Consider the following 23900-nt stretch of genomic DNA (forward strand, 5'->3'; position numbering starts at 1 on the left):
GAAATGTTTTAGAATTATTATTATTTTAATTATTTATCATTATTTATATGACTACAGTGCTATGAGTTATGGATCAGGACCCCACTGTACGAGGCAGAAAAAACACAGGAAAATAAAAAGGGCTTACAATCTAGGTGGTGGTGTCCGTAGTGATTGAGAAAGCAGGTAGCGGGGAGGCCTTGCGGGGAAGGGGGAGAAGAACTCATTTTAGCTATGTTGAGCTTGAGCTGATTGATAGATATCCTTAAGGAGATCAGAGAGAGAGAGGCCTGGATTCTAGCTGAGACAGATCTGGAGTAGAGAGGTAGATCTGTGAGTCATCAGCATAGAAATGTTAGTTGAATTTGTTTTGTGCGGATGAGATCACCCAGAGATGTGGTGCAGAGGGAAAAGAGAAGGGGACAAGTACGGAGTTCTGTGGATCCCACATGGAAAGCTGTAGAGGGGGATGAGGAAGACCCTCCTAAGGACACAGTGAAGAAGTGATTAGAGGTAGGAAGAGAACCATGAGTGGAAGTCAAAGAAGCCAAGTGAGGACAAGATTTCAAGAATATGTGCATGGTTGACGTGTTGAAAGCAGCTGTGACAGGTCAAGGAGATGAAGATGAAATACTGATTTGAGCTTTAACTAGGAATATATCATTAAAGACTTTGGCGAGAAAAGTTTCAGTGGCACGCAAGGAACGAAAGCCAGATTGGAGAGGGTCTAAAATGGAACTGGAGCGGAACTTCAGACAGTGATTGTAAACAGCACATTCAGGGATCTTAGAGTTGAAAGGGAGAAAGGAAGTGGGGTAGTAATGGGAAAGGCAAGCTGGGTCATGGGTGGGAGTTTTTAAGATGGGAGAGACTGAATACTGCTTGTTTGTATGGGGAAAGAGCCAGAGGAGAGTGAGAGGTGAATGAGAAGAATAAAGGAGGGGATGAGAGTAGGCATGAAGAAGATCAGGAGATGGGATGGGATGAGATGAGGTTACTGGGATTAGCGGAGGAGAGAAGATGAGAACCTTCTGCCTCCCTGACAGGAGAAAAGGAGAGAATTGTAGGAGGGGAAGGAAAGGCAAGCTATGGGGGAGGGGGAAAGTCTCATCAGATTTTGTCAGTTTTCTCTTGGAAGAAATTGGTGTGTGTTTTATTGGTAGTTAGCACAAACGCTCATATGGCTTAAAAGCTGGAGGATGGCTAAGTACCTCATTATCTTCCAGAGCCAAATCAGCTCGGTTACCTTTTAAAAACTCTTTTAAAATTATAGTTTTCTTTGAATCAGGCCAGCCACATTTGACTTGATTTCCCTGTGCTCACAGACCTTCCCCATCTCTCCCACATGTGTTTCTTATTGGTAGTGAGTATTGGTAATGTTTCAGTCTTGAGCACCAACAAACACGTAGATAATATTCTGCTGCTACACAGATTGGCGTATATAGTCTTACCTTCTTAAGATTGCCCTAGAATCTGTGAAGATCAGACAAGTCTTCTCAAATTAAGAGTGCAAGCTGGTCAGCAGCATTATCAAACAGTTCTATACTGCTCATTTTATACAATGTTTTCTGTAAGCTAGGCTAGCTGTGTAAATTTAATTTTAGATGGAGGCCACTAGGTGGCATGCTGGCTGTTTCTTAAAGTCAATTCAAGGCATATTTTATTATCACTAGGGTTGTCAGTTAATTGCAGTTAACTCACGCTATTAACTCAAAAAATTAATTGCAATTAAAAAAATTAATCACTATTAATCACTATTTTAATCACACTGTTAAACAATAGAATACTAATTGAAATTTATTAAATATTTTGAATGTTTTTCTACATTTTCAAATATATTTATTTCAATTACAACACAGAATACGAAGTGTACAGTGCTCACTTTATATTATTTTAATTACAAATACTTGCACTGTAAAAATGATAAACAGAAGAAATAGTATTTTTTCAGTTCACCTCATACAAGTTTCAACTGTTTATTGTGAAGGTGCAATTTACAAACGTAGATTTTTTGTTTGTTTGTTATGTAACTGCACTCAAAAACAAAACGATGTAAAACTTTAGAGCTTACAAGTCCGCTCAGTCCTACTTTTTGTTCAGCCAATTGCTAGGGCAAACAAGTTTGTTTACATTTACAGGAGATAATGCTGCCTGCTTCTTATTTACAATGACACCTGAAACTGAGAACAGGCATTTGCATGGCACTTTTGTAGCCGACATTGCAAGGTAATTACGTGCCAGATAGCTAGACATTCGTATGCCCCTTCATGCTTTGGCCACCGTTCCGGAGGACATGCTTCCATGGTGATGACGCACGTTAAAAAAATACTACGTTAATTAAATTTGTGACTGAACTCCTTGGGGAAGAATTGTATGTCCCCTGCTCTGGGTTTTACCCGCATTCTGAAATATATTTCATGTTATAACAGTCTCTGATGATGACCCAGCATATTGTTCGTTTTAAGAACACTTACAGTGCAGATCTGACAAAATTCAAAGAAGGTATTAATGTGAGATTTCTAAAGATAGCTACAGCACTCAACCCAAGGTTTAAGAATCTGAAGTGCCTTCCAAAATCTAAGAGGGATGAGGTGTGGAGCATGCTTTCAGAAGTGCTCCAGAAACTACAGAACCCGAATCACCAAAAAAGAAAATCAGCCTTCTGCTGATGGCATCTGACTTAGATGATGAAAATGAATATGCATTGGTTTGCACTGCTTTTGATTGTTATTGAGCAGAACCCATCATTAGCATGGACGCATATCCTCTGGAATGGTGGTTGAAGCATGAAGGGACAGATGAATCTGGCCTGTAAATATCTTGCAACCAGACATGCCAAACCCATGAAAAAAATGCAGAAATTGGGCTTGTGTTTGGCTTAATTGGCTTGTGAGTTGCTTGTTGGCCAGTTTTTCACTTGTAGCTTGTTGCTTCTTTTTTTTTGATCGGCTCCCGGCAAGCAGGGGCAAGGGGGCAGGTAAGGAGGGGAGAGAGTTAGGGGTGCATAGCGGGCCCACCACAGTCCCAGACTGCATGCTGGAGGAATCTAGTCACATAGAGTGTTGAGGTTCTTAGGGATTGGCTTGTTTTGGCCTTGTTTTGAAATGGGATTAGCTTGATTTTTGACTTATTATGAATGTTGGGGTGCTTATTTACCACATGAAAGTTGGCAACTGTGCATTGCAACGCCAACTACAACAATGCCATGCGAATGCCTGTTCTCACTTTCAGGTGACATAGTAAGCAAGAGGTGGGCAGCATTATCTCCTGCACACGTAAATAAACTTGTTTGTCTGAGCGATTGGCTGAACAAGACGTCGGACTGAGTGGACTTGTAGGCTCTAAAGTTTGATATTGTTTTATTTTTGAATGCAGTTATTATTTTGTGCATAATTCTACATTTGTAAGTTCAACTTTTCTGATAAATAGATTGCACTACAGTACTTGCATTAAGTGAAATGAAAAAGGCTATTTCTTTTATTTTTACAGTCTAAATATTTATAATAAAAAATAAATATAATGTGAGCACTGTACACTTTGTATTCTGTGTTGAAATTGAAATCAATATATTTAAAAATGTCGTAAACTTCCAAAAATATTTAAATGGTATTTTATTATCGTGTAACAGTGTGATTGTGATTAATTTTTTTAATTGTGCGATTAATTTTTTTAATCGCTTGACAGCCCTAATTATCACGGTTTAATTACATAATTTCCTCCAGAAAAATCTTGCAGAATATGCCTTTCAAAAATGGATATATTTGCTTAGGAAAACAGATCTTGTTTCTTTCTTTGCATATGTCCAAGTTAGCTGTTTGATATAGAATTAAAGTTAGCTACACTTGTTGCCTTTGAGGTTATGTTATTTGTTTTAATGTATTGATATGATCATTCTACACATTTGTAAGCAGCTAACTTTATCTTTTTGGGGAGATCTTATCAAACTTACCCATTCGTGTGTTGAAGCATGTTTATAATCTTTTCTTTTTTATGCATGAGAGCGAGCAAAATGTTTTGGCTTGTCATCTTAAACTTTGGTGTGGCAGGTGAAGTCACCTTAATAAGATGATTAGGTAAAAAATTGTTCAGTTTGGATGCTGTTGGCTTCTAAATGAAGAATTACAGGAAGTCTATGAATGGTAATAATGCTGCTGGATTTCATCAGTTTTAAGGATGGTCAAATTTTGTGACTAGAAAGGTTGATAGTGTCCCTTGAATTGTTTGCCAATCATATTTAGGTGGCTCTTGCTTTACGTATGTTCCTTAAGATACATTTGTAAGTTTCTAAAAATGGCTCTTTTTGCCTTCTCTCCTCCTCAGTCGTTCCTGTATTCCATTAACCAGACAATATGCCTACGACTGGATAGCATTGAGGCAAAGCTGCTGGCACTAGAGGCTACCTGCAAATCGTTGGAAGAGAAATTGGACCTCGTCATGAACAAACAGCATAGCCCTATCCAAGTCCCCATGGTGGCGGGTTCTCCCCTTGGTGCTACACAGACGTGCAATAAAGTGCGATGGTAAGAAAAGAACAGGCCAGTCATCAATAAACCAATGTACCTTTTCAATACTATCCCAAATCCATCTCTCTGGCAATACCAAGCTCTGCAGCTTTATGTATACCTGTCAGGAGCTTGGCATTTTGGTTAGAATGTAGAATTAATTCATCTTGAAGGCAATTGCTGTGCCAGTTCATGACGTTACTTCTGTTTAGACTGAGACTAAACATATCACATTGGTACATGAATGGCTTGGAACTATTTCCACATTTCGTTTTGATTCAGACTGATTGATTCATCCTTCCTTTGGAAAAGTCGCATCAAATATTAGATGTGTTTTTTAAGCTTTTATTTCCTTTATTTTATATTAAAATGTCTAGTTAATGTGTTTATTGATTGTTTAGGCCATATCATTCTAATCACATCTCATTTTACTTTTATCTATTACAAATTAAACAGAATTGCTTAGTTACATGTGGCTGTTCCCTAAAAGTTCTCAGGAGAATAATATCTAGTGTTTATTTCTCAGATAGAATCATAGAGGTTAGAGATGGAAAATACCTATTAAATCATCTGATCCATTTCACTGCAAATGCAGACTTGACCTACAGTATATTGACTTGTGCATTGTCCAGTATGGTTTTAAATGTCTGAAGCATTGGTAGTCCACCCTTCACTTTGAGGATTAGTCCAGTCTAATAGATTTGACTGTCAAAGGGTTTTGTGTAATGATGAGCCTAATTTTTCCCCATTCGTAATTTCATTCAGTTTTCCTAGATATGCTCCCATAAATAATTTGACCTAAATAATTAATCTCTATCCTTGTTTACAACTTTGTAATATTTTTAGAGTGTTTTCATAGTCCATCTCCTCCTTGGTCAATTTGTAGCCAAGATAAACATATTTAACTTTGCTTTCATAAGTCAATTTTTCCAGCCTCTGATCGTTTTCATTACTCTTCTCTGAACTCCGACTAGTTTGTGAATATTTTTCTGACTCATGGTACTCAGAAATAAACACTATGTTCTCGGTGGACTAAAGCATTATATAAAAAAGCTATTACCACCTTGCTTCATACTGTGAGGCCCATGAATGTACAGGTTAAAAAAACAACAACTTTGTCCTTCTTTTACTGTCATGTTGAACTGCAAATATCTGTCCAATTTTCTGGCCACTGTCATGTCTGGTTCCCCTTCAGCATTACTACTTTATAAATAAATATGTCTTTCAGCTTATATTTCCCTCAAGATACACGCTTCCATTTTTGCATTTCTGGCCTGAGGGGTGTTTGCAGCTCACATCAATTTAGTAATGGCAAACAGTTCATTAACATGTTGTTTACACCCTCTCTCAGGTTGTTAATGAAGTTGCTAAACCAGACTGGACGAAATACTGATACCTTAAAAAACCCCCATAGATTCAGATATTTTACAGACAGAAGGAACCATTACAATCATGTGATCATTCTTACTTACTGCATAACACAAGCCATATAATTCTGCCCAGTAATTCCTGCATTCATTGAGCCCAGTAACTTGTGGTGGAAGTAGAGTATATATTTTAGAAAGACATCCAGTCTTGATTTAAAGACTTCAAATGATGGATACCAGTTCCTTGGTAAACTGTTTCAAAGGTTCAAACGCATCTTTATTTCTAGTTTGAATTTGTCTAGGCTTCAACTTCAACTTTAATCTACTACTGGATAGCCTGCTGGTCACACGCAGCCCAACTGACTACTTCGGGAGCAGTTGAGAGCCCAGTACTTTTGAAAACAGGCCGCTTATTTAGATACCTAACTATGAAGTTTGGAATCTAACTTTAGGCACCCTTTTAAAAAAATTTTGGCCTCTCCTGCTTTACTGGCGATAGAAGTTACTCATGGGGGATCCATAATTGTCAGGATTATTCTTTCTTTGAAACAGGTACCTCATAATTGTCTATGATCTTAAGAAATAATTGTCAGCAATAGGTAATTCCCTTAATAGCTAAGCTGCATTTATCAGACTGTGGTCTTGTATGACAGGTGCTGAAATGTTGTATGTTAAAACATTTCAAGTATCCCGTCACCTACCCTTTATCTTTATCTATTGTTACAGGGACTTCCTTTCTTATTATTCAAACTATGTATATACATGTTTCTGTTAAATACAGATTTTTTTAGAAAGAAATTCAGGGTCCTGTATATAATTTAAAACTGTCCCCTTATAATGGGCTTTATACACAAAGCATACATTTAAAAGATTTATTCACAAGTATGTGACCTGGTTAGGAACCTATTGATGGATATCCAGTGAGCATTATCCTTCATCAGTAGGTTTTTCTAATTATACTGTTTTAATTCTCTAATGAATTTAGTGTTCAGCCTGAGGCTGCGTTCTCTCTGTAAGGCCATGCATGTCTGCTGTAGGCATTCCTATGAAGTTTAGCAGTTAATCTCTCACTTTAGGATTTCAGATTTTTGTGTCTGTTTTTCTGGTAGTCTGAAAACATTTTAGGTGATGAGGTCCCTGCTACCCTGCTTCACATATACTTTTCAGAATTATAACTGTGAACTAAATGATCTTAAATAGTTTGTGCATTTGTTATTAAATATTAGAGAAAGTGGATTCCGAATCCAATGATTTCCAGCTAGTGTGTGGCTAGCTAAAAGGTAATAGCTTCTTCGCTGCTCAGGGTAGTAGGTAGGGGGAAGAGATACTTGGTATAGCTGTGTCTGAGTGTGTTTAAAGCATTCAGTTTGGTTTTTCTATTTTGTAGAATTACTTTTGTCCTTTGATTTTAATTAAAGATAGTTAGCATAATACCCTACAAACAGAAGCATTCCCTCCATTAATTATTTTAATGAAATATGAGTGACAGGTATAGTACATCAACTTAAAAAAGTTTTAAATTTTTGACAGCAAGTAATGAATTTTTAGGAACATCTTCAGCTTTGTTGTTAAGAAAACATTGACTTTCCCTGAAATTCAGTTCAATTTCTGGGCTATGTAACCAAAAAGAAAAATAGGAGTATATTCTCAAAGGACACATGTATTTAACTTACAGATCATTTCTGCTTTAACAAATCTTCTGGAGAGTAGGTGAAGAGCTGTCAGCTAAATACCAGAGACTCATTCACTTGGAAAGCATCCAGACCTGGTTCTGAGCCAGCCCAGCTTTGTTAATGGCTGGCTCAGTTTCACTGTGATAGGATGTATCACTAAAGACCCTATCTCTCATCTCAAAGAAACCGGTTCCACTTGTTGATTATTTCTAATTAAAAACCTGCATTCACTGTTCTGTTGTAGGACTCTCTCTTTATGTTCTCCCCCTCCTTAAAACACAGATGGCGGTGGAGAACTTCCAACTTCAGTTGGTATTTCAGACACAGATTTACAGATTCTACACCTGAATGAGATCCTTCAACCCCTGTCTCCTCCTGCCATTACAGTAATACCAGTTCCTCCATTGTAATAAAACCATTGTGTGCCGATAGAAGAGCTATGTCAACCAGATGGTGTTACATTTCACAACAATATCTTAGTTGTGTGCCAGCAACACAGACTTTCCCTTTTCCCCCCAGTAAATTCTTTAAGGTTATGATATCTCCTCTTTCCCCTCAAAGCAACTTTGAATGTTGTTTATGTATTTTATTTGGTGATTAGCTGCTTGTATTAATGTGATACAGATTTGCCAAAATCAAGGTTCATTTGTTACAATATTATATAGTAGAGTGTATAAATTATAAATTCACACATCAATTTTATTGCTCTATGATGTTTTGCTATTTTAAAATACTTGTTATATAAATTCGTTCCCTAAGGTATGTCGGTTTCAAGTGAGTCTAGGCCATCTTGTAATGAGAACAAGGGTGACTTGGACATGAGCAATTTTTTTTTCCTGAGTCACCTTGTGGTGGCATCTGACAACTATAGTGAAGCAGCAGAGTTCATAGCTAAGCATCCTAGATCAGGCCATCCTAGATTATGATTTGGAATGTCATACTACCTGCTTCTGCTGCAGAGACCAGAACAAAATTACACAAGGCTTGTTTATAAGATTGAGTGATATAGTATAATCTGGCTATGCAACTGATGTTTTATAGAGCCAGGAGTCTCACTTATGTAAAAATTGGCAGCTTGAAGCTCAACTTTCTATTGTTTTCCCTTGTAAGCTGAACATGCTGATTTATTGGGATAACTCATGCTTTCCTCCTTTTTTTTTTAATGCCAATGTGTAGTTTCCAAGTTTTAAAAATTCTCATTAGGGAAATGAAGCAGAAGTTTCAAGGAGATTTGTAATAAATCACGGACCTCACTACATTATTAGCTTTCAGAGCAGAAATTTGTTGCATTCTGAATCTGATTTCTATCTTTATTAAGTAGAACTTTTCCAACATTCTTTCTTGGTTTTATTTTTTTGTTTTGTTATTCTTGAAGACTTGCTGACACCTCTTGGGAAAACTACAAAATATTGAAAAATGACTATTTCATGTGCTTTTGATGTTTTCACTAAATACATTGCATAAAAACTGAAGTCTTGTTCCCACAGTTGCTCTGTTCCTCTTGACTCCCACCTGATGACACACCAACTAACTGCAGTGCAGATGGATTTGATGTTACTCTAAAAGATTATAATCTTGGGTAGCAAACAAGCTGCATGAACAGGTGGAGTCTTGAGAAACAAAAAAGATTAATCTTCAGAACACTTAGTAGAAAGGAGCAGATAAAGAAGTCACAGAAAATCTGACACATGAGGAATTCTTTCTAAGCAGAATGTTACTGAGTTTTCCATGAGATGTTGGTAGGTTTTTAAAAAGGGACTTAAAGACAGTAAATACATACAAATAAGGCTTGCAATCATTAAAAATTAATAAAAAAGACTTAGAAAATATTTTCTTAATGCTTAGTGACTGCTGTTTAAAAATATGTGGTTTTCAACCTTATCTATGAAGCCAGGAATTTGATGGTTCCATAATATTACTGTTAATATGAATTAAACCGCCCCCCCATTTTTTTTTTTTTCAAAATTAGTGGAATAGAAAGATGTTCTTAGGCTGTAAACAGAATTGTGTTTAACTGTATAGAGCCTTAAAATAGCCAAGAACAGTACTACAGTAATGTAATAAATATCTTATTAGTAGGAGAATGTGTATTGTTTTGGTTTTCTGAGTCTTGTCTTGTCTGACGTCATTCAGCCTCTAACTCACTCTGTCCAGAATCTGACTGGCTCTCTGTCTCTGCCTTCATCATTTTTCCATAGTATGGCCATCAGCAATCCCTTACTTTTGAGGTAACATGCAACCAAAACTTTCATTAGCTCCCATAAGATTTTGGAGAATTTAAGGTAGTTCCTTCAGTTTGCTGTAGTGCAACACTTGATATCACTTAAACAGAAAGCTGCAAACTTGGAGCATGTTCAGACAGAAGAGAGGTGGTTCATAGATTTACTAACTAAATATACGGAGCTGATAGTGCAATGAAACTCATGTTTGTATATCTTTTAAAACATGTTCCCTGGAAAAATTCAACCTAGATACAGCATTTTTTTTTTTTGGTTAGCACCCTGGTGTTACCCAGTTTTTTCAACTGGACTAATCTAGGTAAAAGCTGTTCAAATGAATGGCTTCCAATCATACAGTGAAAAAAATCAGCCCATAGCTAATTGTAGTTTACCAAGATTTCCTTCTCTTTAAACTGTTACAAAGATGCTGTTCACACTGTAAAACTGAAGTTATATATTACTTTATCCTAGATCATAATGAAAACTGGTATTTGCCACTAACTTGCTACCAATACCTCTTCCCAAACCTCAAAGTATCCAGTCGGTAGATTAGATTGCCCAGCATGTGAGATTGAGCTCTTTGAGTTGGTCAACCCTGTTGCTGTGCACTTGGATGAGAAGTGGAGGAAGTTCTCTGTTCTCTTTGTGGTGGTGGTGGTGAGTCTGATTTGTACCTGGAATTTGGCACACATGTAGACTGGGTGTGGTTGATTCTTTATCATAGGGGCTTCTCGTTAATTGGTTAACTATGCCGACCCCTGATTAAAACTGTAAGGTTGTTATATTTTTCTGTACAGAACATGGACTGCAAGGCTAAATGCATTGCGCACCATTGTCAAAAGATCTCGAGTGACACCCATGAATAGGAAGATTTGCTCATGTTGACAAGGGAAAGGGGGTGGTGTCACCTTTTAAAAATGGAATTATTCTCCATAGTCTCTCCTCCAGCATACTAAGTAGGTAGCGTCTGTGAACTTAATTTTTTTTGTTTCCAAAAAGCAGTGTTTGTAGCATTTGACTAAGGTTGCTAAATAGAAAACAAAAACGGCATGACACAGTTCCACCACTAGGTGGGATTTGCAAACTTGTTTTTATTTTTATATGAGGTGTTGTTTGTCCTCTAATCAAGTAAAATCTGTCAACAGGGTGGGTTAGGTTTTGATTAATAGGATTTATTCTTCTAGTATGTATCTCCAGTGTGCCAACTGGAATGCCTTTTGGCTTTGGATGTCCCCAGTTCAAGGAGTTCAAGAACTATATTTCTGGACAAATGTTTCTTTTTGTTTTCAAGTTGTTTTGCATTCCAGTGATATGGAACATTAAAAGTTAAGAGAAAGGTTAATTTAAATGGATTTGCAAAGCATTGCAGCAAGAAAACAGAATTAGAGTACAGTTGTAATTCAGGAATAAGATAAAAGAATGTAAGATAAATTGCTGCATCGAAGGTCTTTAAGAAAAAACAAAACACGGGGGGGAAAAAGTCCAGTCTATAGAAACAGAATCTACAACTAGAATCCTAGGGAAAAAAGTAATTAAACTATATATAATATGAAAAAAAAATATTTTCTATCAACTACAATAGGAGTAACTAGCCTTACACACATGCTTATGTGCTTTGCTGGACTGGCGCCAGTAGAATCAGTGAACTAAGAAATGCAGCTCCCGGACCTCTGCAGTTCTCTGTCAACAAAACTGGTGTACAAACAAAGCTATTTTAACTTAATTGCGATGGGCCCAAATCTGTAGCTGCAGCCTACACAGAGTTCCTTTTAAAAATCAGTGGGATTTTTACATGAAAATCAGCTCCTGAAACGGCATGATTGTTCAACCCTCATGTGAACATTTCTTAATCACACAAGTCATCCCACTGATGTTAATGCATGGGAAAAGATTGGTTGATTGGGTCTATGATCTGCGCTGAACAAAATCTATCATGTTCATTTTAGGTCTGTTTGCAAAATGGGGGAATAAAACCAGTATTGCAAAATGGAAAAGGACTATCTTCAGTGTGAAAAAATAGATCTCCAAGTTTCCAGAATGTTACAAAAATAAAATGGGAAAAACCTTCAAAACTATATGGAGAATGTCTTGTTCTTGTAAGATAAATTGTATTTTTCATAACGAAGTACACCTTAAAATAATTTTCATATTAAAAAAAATTAAACCTTTAAAAAATACAGTGCAATTTAGACTGGTGAAGGTTAGTAGCATTATTCAGATGACTTTGAAAGAGAAGGAAGTTAGTGATTATGTCCTTAGAATTGCAGCTGTTCCTTGGAGGAGTTTAGTGTATATTTGTTTCTGTGATACTCCATGCCAGGGGAAATACTGTGGCTCCTAATAAAGGGATGGATGAAAATCCAAAGACACTGCAGTAGTAGCACAGTCATTCTTTGGAAGGTGATCGCATATTTGACAGTGCTGTTGGAATGTAAGGAAGGACTATTTTAATTTAATCTTTTTGAAGCTGGTTAACATATCAAAGACTGGAGTGCTGAGAGTAGTCAAGTTGTGTATCTTTCCCCATATCCATGTCACCCAGAATAGTAGAATTTTAGTTTCTCTTGGATTCAGTCTGAATGAATTCTTGGTCTAGTTAGTAAACTTCCTCATTTGTCACACGAACACTTCAGAGACATGTATGAAAAGTTTGATGTTGATTCTTCTTTTGGTGGATCATGGAGTTACAGATTTATATCGATTACCTACCTTGCTGGCCAAGCCACGCTGTGTGTCATGTGTGTGTATTCGTGCTCCAGACGAGGTGGACCTGTATCATTCTTAGTACTTAGATGCAGCACAATTCTGCACTGAAAACCTTTTAGACCAATTCTTCTGTTTTGGTTTTTGATATTTTATCATTCGTGCTAGTTTAAGATGCACAGAAGCACTCTCCTAAACTAGAGTTAGATCCTGATTCTGAATATTAGAGCTGGATACAGGTACTTCTGAATTTAACCTTTTCCATTTCCTTTATTTTAGGTATATGAAGCCTTCATAAATTCAGACTCAGTTTTTGTGTTATGAATTGTTGAACAAATACTGAAATGCTGTGTGCTTTATCATGAGTGTAGATTGCACTTCCTCGAGTGATTGCTCATGTTGATTCCAACTAGGTGTATGCGCACCACATGCACAGTCGCCGGAGGGTTTTTCCCCAGCGGTATCTGTCCGGTCGGCTGTGGAGTCCTCTGGAGTTGCTCCTTCATGGCGATGTATATAGGTCCCTGCTGACCCTTCGCCTCTTCAGTTCCTTTTGCCACCAGTGACGGTAGGTAATTGGAACAGCTCCTCTCTTGCTAACAGCCAGCGATCCCATCGTGGACTTTTTCTCATTACCTGTAAATAGTTAAAAATCTTAGTGTATTAGTTCAAATAGTCTTAGTTAGTTTAGACAAGTTTCGGTTGGGGTGTTCCGCCCCATGTTTCCCTTCCCGGGGACCGGGGCATGCCTTGGTCTCAGGGTTTCAGACCATGCGGGTCCTATCTGAAGCCTATGCCAAAGGGAGACCCACACGACTCCTGTCTGAAGTGCTTGAGGGAAGCTCATCAAACGGATAAGTGTAAGATCTGCAGAGACTTCTGACCCAGGACCAAGAAGGAGAGGGACTTTAGGCTGAAACTATTCCTCATGGAATCAGCCCTTTGTCCCCAGCCGGCATAGGCGACGTCCGACCCCAGGCCCAGCACTTCAGTGCGGAGTGTGGTCAACGACACCCACTATCACTTCACAATCCTCCCCTTTGGCCTCTCGGCAGCTCCTCGGGTGTTCACCAAGTGCATAGTGGTCATGGCAGCCTTCCTGCGGAAGTGGCAAGTGCAAGTATTCCCGTATCTAGACGACTGGCTAATCAAGGGTCGCTCCCGGGTCCAAGTGGAGGACCACATGAGCCTGGTGCGGATGACATTCTACAGACATGGCCTCATTCTGAACATGGAAAAGTCAACCATAACTCCCACTCAGAGGATAGAGTTCATCGGAGCTCTCCTAGACTCCGGTCAGGCCGGGGCATTCCTCCCAGAAGCTCGCTTCCTCACCATGGGTGCCATCATAGAGATTTCTCAGAAGATTCCCCACTACTACAGTGTGAAACTGCCTGAAACTGCTCGGACGTATGCCTACTTGCATATATGTGGTCCAGCATGGCAGGCTGCGACTCCGTGCCCTTCCGTCTTGGCTAGCTAGGTGTACAGGCCAAACTGAGATTGCCTAGACAAATTGGTCACACTCACTCCTCCAGTCCCTCCGGTGGCGGCTCGACCCACAAGCAGTATGTGTGGGAATACCCTTCTCCAGGCGTCAACCATCGCTGTCCCTAGTCACAGATGTGTCAGCGATGGGATGGGGAGCACACCTAGGAAGACTCAGGACCCAAGGTCTCTGGTCCCAGGCAGAACTTTTGCTGCACATCAATGTCAGGGAGCTACATGTGGTTCGCCTTGCTTGCCAGATGTTTCGAACTTATCTACAGGGCAGATGTGTATTGGTATTGATGGACAATACCATAGCAGTGTTCTATATAAACAGACAGAGTGTGCTTACTCCTCTCTCCTGTGTCAGGAAGCCCTCAAGCTTTGGGACTTCTGCATTGCCCACTCCATACATTTGGAGGAATTGTACCTTCCGGGCTTGCAGAACAAACTGGCCAGTCACCTCAACAGGTCCTTTCATGGCTACGAGTGGTCCCTCCACCCAGATGTCGCAATCAACATCTTCCAAAGGTGGGATTTCCCAGATAGACCTGTTCATGACACGGTGCAACAGGAAGTGTCAACAGTTCTGTTCCTTCCTGAATCATAACCTGGGCTTGCTCAGAGATGCCTTTCTTCTCCCTTGGAAGGGGCACCTGCTGTATACATTCCCGCCCTTCCTGCTCATTCACAAGGTCCTGCTGAAGGTCTGATGAGAGGGAGCATCAATAATCTTGATAGCATCAGCATGGCCACGTCAGCACTGGTTCACAACGCTTCTAGACCTGTCAGACACACCTATGACTCGGCCCCTGGTCCTGGCCTTGATGCTGCAGGACCATGGCTGCCTCCAACATCCCAATCTAGAGTCTCTCCACCTCACAACAATGAAACTCCATGGGTGAATCCATTAGAGCTTGTATGCTCAGACTCAGGCTATGTCTACACTTCCGCAGTAAGTCGACCTATGCTATGCAACTCCAGCTACGTGAATAACTTAGCTTAGGTCGAGTTACCCGCGGGGTCTACACTGCAGGGGGTCGACGGAGAAACTTGGCACCGGTCCTGTGACCGATCGGCGGAATGGGATCACCGCTCACCCTCCCGCTGGCACCTGTCACTGAGACGCGAATCCCCTCAATCAGGGAGATTTTACCGAAGATAGGCCCGCTCTGACTCCTGGTTCCCCTCTAGATCTCGGTACAGGTCAAGCAGTGTAAGGCATAGATTGCCGGTCTGTCGACACAGATCTGCAGAATTCTGAAGATCCCCAGGGTTCTGCAGGAGGAACTCGTCCCAATCGGACAGATTGGCGTCGAGGCACAGCGGCTGGCACTGCACTGAGGAGGGCCACCAGGCCAGCTGGTTATGGTCACTCCACAGCGATCACTCTGCGTATGACTCTGGTGCTGATCAGGAGTCCCTGGTTGCAGGACAGGCCCCAGCACCAGTGGTACTGTCGACCTCATTGGCACCGCACCTGACCCCGTGGCCTCTGGGCCAATGGCCGGCAGCGTGGTACCCCTGGAATCCTTGGGGGTTCACCCAGCCTTCCGTGGCCACCCGGTCAGTGGAGGGGGCCTCAGATAAGCCATCGGCTGCAGCATCCTGCCCTCCTCTGGAGGTGGAGGCTCCACATGGGAAGACCTAGGGGAGCAGCCAGTTGGACCACCAGGGGATGTGGTGGATTCCTCGGTGCTGGCTTCATCCACCTCATCGCCGGATAAACCGATTATGGGTCCCCCACATCCAGTTGTGCAAGATGACGCCAAGGCTCATCAGGAGCTTTTGAAGAGGGTTGCCTCTAACCTGGGGCTCCAAGCAGTCGTCGGACTCACTGTTCGACGTTCTTTGCTCCATGGCACCTGCTAGAGTAGCTTAACCCCTACACGAGGGGGTATCGAAAATAATTAATGCCCTATGGAAAACCCCCTCCTTGCTACTACCCATCTCAAAAAGGGGTGAGTGCAAAAATTTTGTGCCAGCTAAAGGCCATGAGTATCTTTATACTCGTCCAGCCCCAAACTCCCTCGTAGTTGAGGCCATTAACCAGAGGGAGAAGCAGGGTCAACCGAGGCCACACCCAAGAAGAAAGACTCGAAGAGACTGGACCTGTTTGAGTGAAAAATGTATTTGTCTTCCAGCCTTCAGTGGTGAGTGACCAACACCAAGCCCTCCTTGGCCGCTATGACTACAATATGTGGCAGTCTATGGCCAAATTCAAGGTCTCACTGCCTGAAGGGTCCAAGAAGGAATTCTGGGCGATGCTTGAAGAGGGCACGGCTGCTGCAAGAGCGACCCTCCCAGCAGCCCTGGACGCAGCAGACTCCACGGCTCACACCAGGGCCTCGGCCATCTCCATGCGAAGGGCGTCCTGGCTGCTCCTTTCGGGTCTGTCAACAGAGGCTCAGCAATTGATGCAAGACCTCCCTTTCGATGGCCAGGCCCTATTTGCAAGCAGATGGACAGTAAACTGCATGGCCTTAAGGACTCCCGCACTACCCTGTAAACTCTGAGGCTGTATGTTCCCAGTCCAGCCCGTAAGCGGTTCAAACCGCAGCAATCTCAGGGACAAAAGAGTCAACCCTGCCAGGAGCCCCCCCTCTCCCCCAAAGAAGAATAGGGGCTACAAGCGCCAGCTGAGATACCTGCCTCCTCTCTCTGCCCAGTTGGGCTTGACCCGCAATAAACAATGGGGCAAGCAAGCGTTTTGAGGGTGTGCTTGAGGGCGACCTACCAGACTTTACTCTGGATCCGTCTGTCCCGCTGTTCTCCAACCACCTTTTCTTTTCTTTTTTCTTCCCTGCATGGACAGCTATAACTTCAGACTGCTGGGTCCTCAATACTGTGATAGAGGGTTATACCCTACAGTTTACTTCTACCCACCCTTCCCACCCCCCTTTCCCATCCCTCTTCAGGGACCCTTCTCACAAGAGTCTCCTTGCACAGGAGGTAAAGGGGTTGCTGCAATTGGGTGCGGTGGAAGAAGTTCCTCTCCAGTACAGGAACAAGGGGTTCTATTCCCGGTACTACTTAATCCCAAAGTCCAAGGGCAGTCTGTGGCCCATCCTGGACCTGAGGGACCTCAACAAATATCTAAAGAAGCTAAAGTTCTGCATGGTCTCCTTGGCTTCTGTCATCCCCTCCCTGGATCTGGGAGACTGGTATGCCGCCCTCGACTTGACACATACTTCCACATAGTGATCTTTCAAGGTCACAGACGCTTCCTCCGGTTTATGGTGGGCCCCCACCCTATCAGTTTGCGGTCCTCCTGTTTGGCCTTGCGACAGCACCCAGAGTGTTTACCAAGAGCATTTCGATGGTGGCTGCTTACCTCAGGTATCAGGATATTCAGATCTACCCGTACCTCGATCAGTGGCGAGTCAAGGGCAACTCCAGGTCTCAGGTCCAAGACGATGTCGCGGTGCTGCAAGCCACATGCCACTTCTTGGGCCTACTGGTGAACAACAAAAAGTCTGTTAGTTCTGGTGCAAAGGATAGAATTCATCGGAGTAGTGCTCAACTTGACCTGTGCCAGAGCATTCCTGCCGCTAGAAGGGTTTCAGACATTGATGGACCTCATCGTGGAAGTCTCCGCTTTCCCCCTAACTACGGCCAGGGTTTGCCAGCACCTGATGGGTCACATGGCAGAATGCACATATGTTGTCTGCCATGTCAGGCTCTGGATGTGGCCCCTGCAGCAATGGCTGGCAACAGTCTATTCCCAGTCCAGAGATCAGCTGGACAAGGTCGTCAGCTGGACAAGGTCGTTCATTCCCCCGAAGGTACTGCGATGGTGGACAGATTGCATGATGGTCCTAGAGGGGGTTCCGTTCGACACCCCCTCCCCCTCATCACTCCATTGAGTTGGTGTCGGATATCTTGGACTTCGGCTGGGGTGCACACCTCGGCGACCTCCAGACCCGGGGCATACGGTCCCCGGAGGAGATGATGTTACACATAAATGTCAAAGAACTCCGGGCAATCTGCTTGACATACGGAGTCTTCCTACCTCACCTGTCGGTCAAGGTGGAGAAAGTCCTGATGGACAACATGGCCTCCATATTCTACATCAGCAGGCAAGGGGGGAGCACATTCATTGACTCTCTGCCAAGAGGCACTCTGTCTCTGGGACTTCTGCATCAGCCACAAAGTCCATCTGGAAGCTTGTCACTTCCCTGGCATCGAGAACACGCTAGCAGATCAGCTCAGCTGGGACTTCTCTCACCACAAGTGGTCGCTCCACCCGGACGTAGCCTGAATGATTTTCCAGAGGCGGGGACCTCCCCAAGTGGACCTTTTCGCCACCAGGCTAAACAGGAAATGCTGGAGGATTGTTCACGGCAAGGCCTGGGCAAGGACTCCCTTTCCGATGCCTTTCTCCTGTCTTGGTCAGGGAACCTGATGTACGTGTTCCCTCTGATTCCTCTCATCAGCAGGGTCCTAGCAAAGATCAAGTGAGACCAAGCATAGGTTATCGTGATCGCCCTGGCATGGCCTTGTCAGCACTGGCTCGGCACGTTCATGAGCCTGGCAGTGGCGTCTCCCTGGCCCCTGCCCAACCGACCGGACCTGCTGTCACAGGACCACGGGCGGCTCCTGCACCCCAACCTCGTGTCCCTCCACCTCTTGGCGTGGATGCTGCTTGGCTGAACCTGGAGGAGCGGAGCTTCTCAGATGAGGTCCAGCAGGTCCTCCTGGGAAGCAGGAAGCTCTCATCCACTTGGCCGGGTAACTCAGTCTGGTTAAGGTTTTGCTGCTGGACGTTCGTGCATTGCATCTCTCCCTTGCGCTCTTCCATACAGTCTATCCTAGACTACCTGCTTCATTTGAGGAACCATGGTCTGGCACACTCTTCCATTAGAACATCTTGCAGCCATCTCCACTTTTCACCTACCAATCCAGGGGCAGACGATGTGTTCTGATATGACGGTCAGATTCTTGAGAGGCCTCGAGAGACTCTTTTCGCAGGTATGGACCCCGTCCCACAGCGGCATCTTAACTTGGTCCCCTCCAGGCTCACAGGCCTGCCTTTTGAGCTGCTAGGTTCCTGCTCCCTTTCCCACCTGTCATGGAAGGTTGCTGTCCTGGTGGTGGTGACATCAGTGAGGGGAGTCTCTGAGATTAAAGCCTTGACCTCAGAACTGCCGTACATGGTATTTTACAAAGACAAGGTCCAGCAGAGGTCTCACCTGGCCTTCTGCAGAAGGTGGTGTCTACTTTCCATATGACATCATCTTCTCAGTGTTCTGTCCTAAGCTGCACAAGACCAGTGAAGAGAAGCGGCTGCACGCCCTGGACATCCGAAGGGGCCTGGCTTTTTACGTAGAATGTACCAAGTCTTTCTGTAACTCTTCATTGCCACAGTGGATAGGATGAAGGGCCTTCCGGTGTCCTCACAGAGTATTTCCAACTTGTTCACCTCTTGCATATGGACATGTTACGATCTTGTGGGGGTCCTGCAGCTGCTGATTGTCAGAGCCTACTTTACTAGAGCTCAGGCATCCTCGGCAGCCTTCTTGGCGCACATCCCTATCCAGGACATCTGTAGAGCCACGACGTGGTCCTCTGTCCACACGTTTACCACTCATTATGCCATCACTCAGCGGGCCAGAGACGATGCTGGGTTCGGCTGAGCTGTGTTGCAATCTACATGTCCGTGAACTCCTATCTGCCTATAGGGGTACTGCTTGGGAGTCAGCTAATATGGAATGGACATGAGCAAGCACTTGGAGATATGTTGCTCATGTCCATTCCCTGACCTGCCCTCCTTCCCCACCCTCGGAGTTTCTGGCAAGAAGGAACAGAGGGTGGGGGAGCTGGCAGTGCCCCTTATACCGCATCATGCGGGCACCACTCCAGAGGGCGCCAGAGCCAGTCCCCTACGGATACTGCTAAGGGAAAAACTTCCGGCACCGGTGCATGTGGTGAACACACACACCTAATATGGAATGGACATGAGCAACACATCTTGAAGAACACCAGTTATGGAAAAGGTAACTGTCTTTTCTACTATTGTTGCACTAAGATGTTAAGGAGCCAAGTATGCAGTAATTAGGTGTCAGGATATCACAAGTCCAGGAAAACATATAACTTCCAATGTAAATGTTTAGTGTTGAGTTTCACAAGGTCAATTAAAATAACCACTTAATAACAAAAAGAAAAGGAGTACTTGTGGCACCTTAAAGACTAACCAATTTATTAGAGCATAAGCTTTCGTGAGCTACAGCTCACTTCATAGGATGCATCCGATGAAGTGAGCTGTAGCTCACGAAAGCTTATGCTCAGATAAATTGGTTAGTCTCTAAGGTGCCACAAGTACTCCTTTTCTTTTTGCGAATACAGACTAACACGGCTGCTACTCTGAAACCTGTCACTTAATAGCAAAATTTCATCTGCATTTAAGAGAGGAATACAATAATTTATACAAATATGTTGCTGAATTCATCTGTCAAAACATTTTGAGAAGAAGACCTGACTGAGATCTGACCTGGGTTGATTCACATTTCCTAAGCCAATTGCTATTAGTTAAATGGTTTCTAATGAAATATTGTGAATGGTTGTTGGATGATTCAGGTGGCAGTTTATTAATGATGGCTTCAAGCATTTGAAAGATTAAAAACTAAGAACAGATTGGAGTTGACATTTTTTATTTTGGGCTTGACTTTTAATCAGGTATAAAACAAAAACCTACTTTTTAAAAGAAGATATTACTTTAATTTTTTTTAATCAAATTTAATACTGTCCAGTGAAACTTTTCAGTAACATGAACTTAACATAAACCCGACTTAATAAAATCTCTGCAAGCTTTAGACTTAGACTGATTTTATTATTTTTTAAAGGAAAAAGAAATCTGAGAAAATAATCTTAACGATAAATAAAGGAATTTACAGAAGCGCAAAGGTCTGTTTTATAATGCAACACACAGATATTTATAATAGTGCACCAAGAAACAACAGAGTGCTGAACACAAACACATAAACAATTGATCTTGACCTCTCAGAAATGAATCTAGTTTGGTTATAAGTGGCCTGAGGATGAAAATCAAGAACAAATGCCTCCAGCTTTCATTAATAAAGGTTTGGTAGTGTGACTGATTTCTAAGAACATACAGTAGAAGTGTAGAGATCAGGGTGCATTTGATTTAAGTCACTACTCAGGAAGACTCGATTTAATCATGGTTTTCTGCATAAAAGTGCATTCTTGTTGGTTCTTATAACCTTAATACATGTTCTTCAGAGCTCAGATAAAGATAGATGTAGATTTCATTTTTAGAAGGTACACACTATGCATTTTTAAACAGTGATTTATTTTGAAAATTTTTCAGATTAGTTTTACAGCTATATCAATAATGGATGATTATTTGGTTATTTCATTTACGACAGGTAATTGAAGCAGATATTTATGAAGTCATTGGGAGGTGAACTATTTCCAATTCAACAGGTTAATCATTAATATTTGGAGGATTTTCTTGCCACGCTGTATTAGGAGGAGAACATCATCAGACAGACATATAAATTGTTTTATTTAACTAAAACAACAATGTTGTGTATTCTGGATTTTTTCTTCAACAGTAAACATATAATATTTTAACAAATCAAGCATATGTCCCTCGCTTCTCACATTTGTCTCCAGACTTCTTCTCCTTGTCCAGATCTATTCTGCCCCCAACAATCTTCTGTTCATTGAACTTTTTGAAACTTTGCACTTTTAGAGAGAGGTAAGGGATTGACACTCTGTACACAGATTTGCAGAGGGATAATAGAGTTGAGGTCTGTTGTTTCTCACTTCTATATATTATTTATTTATTTTAAAACATTTTTGCTGTTAACAGGCATGTTATCTCAGAAGACACAAATCCACAGTTCGAGACCTGCAAAACTAAGCATCTCTGATGGTATCTTCTAGACTGAGCACTGAGTCCCATTGGGTAGATAGAAAGATTAACCTAAATAATCTATACAGAAGCCTGTGGAACCCCATAAGATTGGGTCCCTAATCCATGAACTATTGGAACTCATTTATAAAACTTTTCCTAAAAATTACATGAATATAGTGTCTCATACTGTAGAATTAGAATTTATAATCCCTATTCCATCATGAGATATCTTTGAGCTATAATGTATCTTAATTAAAATTGTCTTTAGATAGGTTTTTTCCTCAAAAGCATTTTATTAAAAAAACCCCGATTTAAATAAAAAAAAAAATCAAATTTTTTTATTTAAAAAAAATTATTGATTTTTATCCACCCTGGTAAAGACATAAAATACTTGGATTACAAAACAAAAGCACAGGATTGGATTAGAGGATTTGTGGGTAAATCCTAGTACCCCCATCAATTATTGGATTCTGTGAATGTTAACAAGTCATGAGTTTAAACACTTACATTAGCCAGGTGTTAGATGTGACTGACTTGGGAGAATAGTTCAAGACAGTCCCCTTCATTTATTAATTTGTTTCTCCCTCTGTCCAAGTAAATAGAAGGAGGAAGTTGTTCAGCCTAGTTAATGTAATTTTTATCTCAACAATATAAACTATTTAGAATAGTGGCTGCAATGCCTGTTATGTAAAATCATCAATAGAAATCGCTTCCTTGAGTATTTCTAAAGTGAAGAAGAGTGACTATTCAAGATAATATTATAACGTAGCCCTAAAAATTGTGATATACATTTGAAAGCAATACAACCATATCTTGGGAGCATATGTTATACACTGGGTATTGATTGATTGGGCTATAATATATTAAGTTTATAATAAACAGAAGGGGGCAGAAAAGCCTTATATATTAATTTGAGCTTCCATCATTGAGAGTTTAGAATGTATTGCCAAACATCTTTATGAAAATGCAGAATCAAGTTAAGAACCAATTTTTAAAAGCAACCTTCCTTGAAATTCATCGTATAAATCAGGGTACTTGCAACTAAGGTACCATAAAAAAAGTGAATCAGAAGAGATCATGTTACCAAATCATGACTGAAGGGGATTAACTTTCATCCCTCTTTGGCGGGCATTAGGTACATAATGTCCAAGTTGTAAATAAATGTGCAAATTATGAATTACACCAGAGTAAGGTGTCTATAACATATGTCACCCATTACAAATATCTGCCAGAAAACGAATGGTCTGATCTCGTAATTTAATTAAAGTAATATTTAAAGTTTAGGTTTCTAAAAAAAAGGAAGAAGTAATATGGCCAAAGACTGTGTCTTTGGTGGATTTCATTTAATTTCTTTGGGAGAAGTGGGTTCAGAACTTTAATGAATAGGGTGAGACAGCACAACTTCAGCAAGGTCTGTACAAGAGATTGGTGTAGTGCCATATGCTTTAGTTGGCAGTTGATGCCATTTTAATGAGACACTACCAAATGTAAAACACAGATTATTTGGAATCTGAAAGACTTTCCAAATAGACTTTTTCCTTTCTGTAGCACTGTGCGTTTTCATACATCTTTATCCCACCCTCTTTGTTCCATACTGAAGGATGAAGTATGAGAAACTGACAGGAAAACTGCACATAACTTCTCTAAAAAGTTATTTTTGTTTTAAAACTGAGTACCTTAAGAGGTAGGTAGGGGTGTGTGTGTGTGTGTGTGTGCGCGTGCACACACATGCGCATGTGTGCTGGAATGGCAGCATAATTAACCATTTTATAAAATGAGGATGATGCATTATCATGGTGCTAACTGTGGATACCTTCATGGTTAAATATGAAAAATAAAGTACCTTCCTATAATAATATCCGGGACTTATGTGGTTAAATTGTCTTTATAAATGCTGCACATATTTGTTATTCCATCTTCATTCTCACACTCTGTCTTCAATTGCTCCACTTTTCCTGGTGCTTTCCTTCGAAGACTACTGTATAAAATTGTTTTTCCCTGGGTAAGTCAGTTGCACGGTGAGCTGTGCAGCAGACATTAAAACCGCCTGGCATGTAATCATACTAATGAGTCACTGAGTAGTATTGAAG

The 23900-nt window shown here is 41.4% G+C and overlaps 1 protein-coding gene across 8 annotated transcripts in view; it reads left to right on the plus strand.

Annotated features, from left to right (window-relative positions):
• Positions 1-23900, plus strand: part of BANP (BTG3 associated nuclear protein) — a 244584-nt gene that overhangs the window by 27827 nt on the left and 192857 nt on the right. For 7 of the 8 annotated variants that reach the window (XR_012154540.2, XM_073308162.2, XM_073308163.2 and 4 more), the window contains exon 4: positions 4300-4499. Coding sequence is in view for 7 of the 8 variants with exons in the window: in XM_073308162.2 (XP_073164263.1) it covers positions 4300-4499 (200 nt within the window). In the remaining variant the exon portion in view is untranslated. Of the gene's footprint in view, positions 1-4299; positions 4500-7803; positions 10398-23900 lie in introns of those variants that run through there. The other variant, XM_078848137.1, reaches the window with a different exon arrangement.

The sequence above is a fragment of the Lepidochelys kempii genome, chromosome 12, assembly GCF_965140285.1.
Source record: "Lepidochelys kempii isolate rLepKem1 chromosome 12, rLepKem1.hap1, whole genome shotgun sequence".
In the NCBI taxonomy this organism is placed as follows: Eukaryota; Metazoa; Chordata; order Testudines; family Cheloniidae; genus Lepidochelys; species Lepidochelys kempii.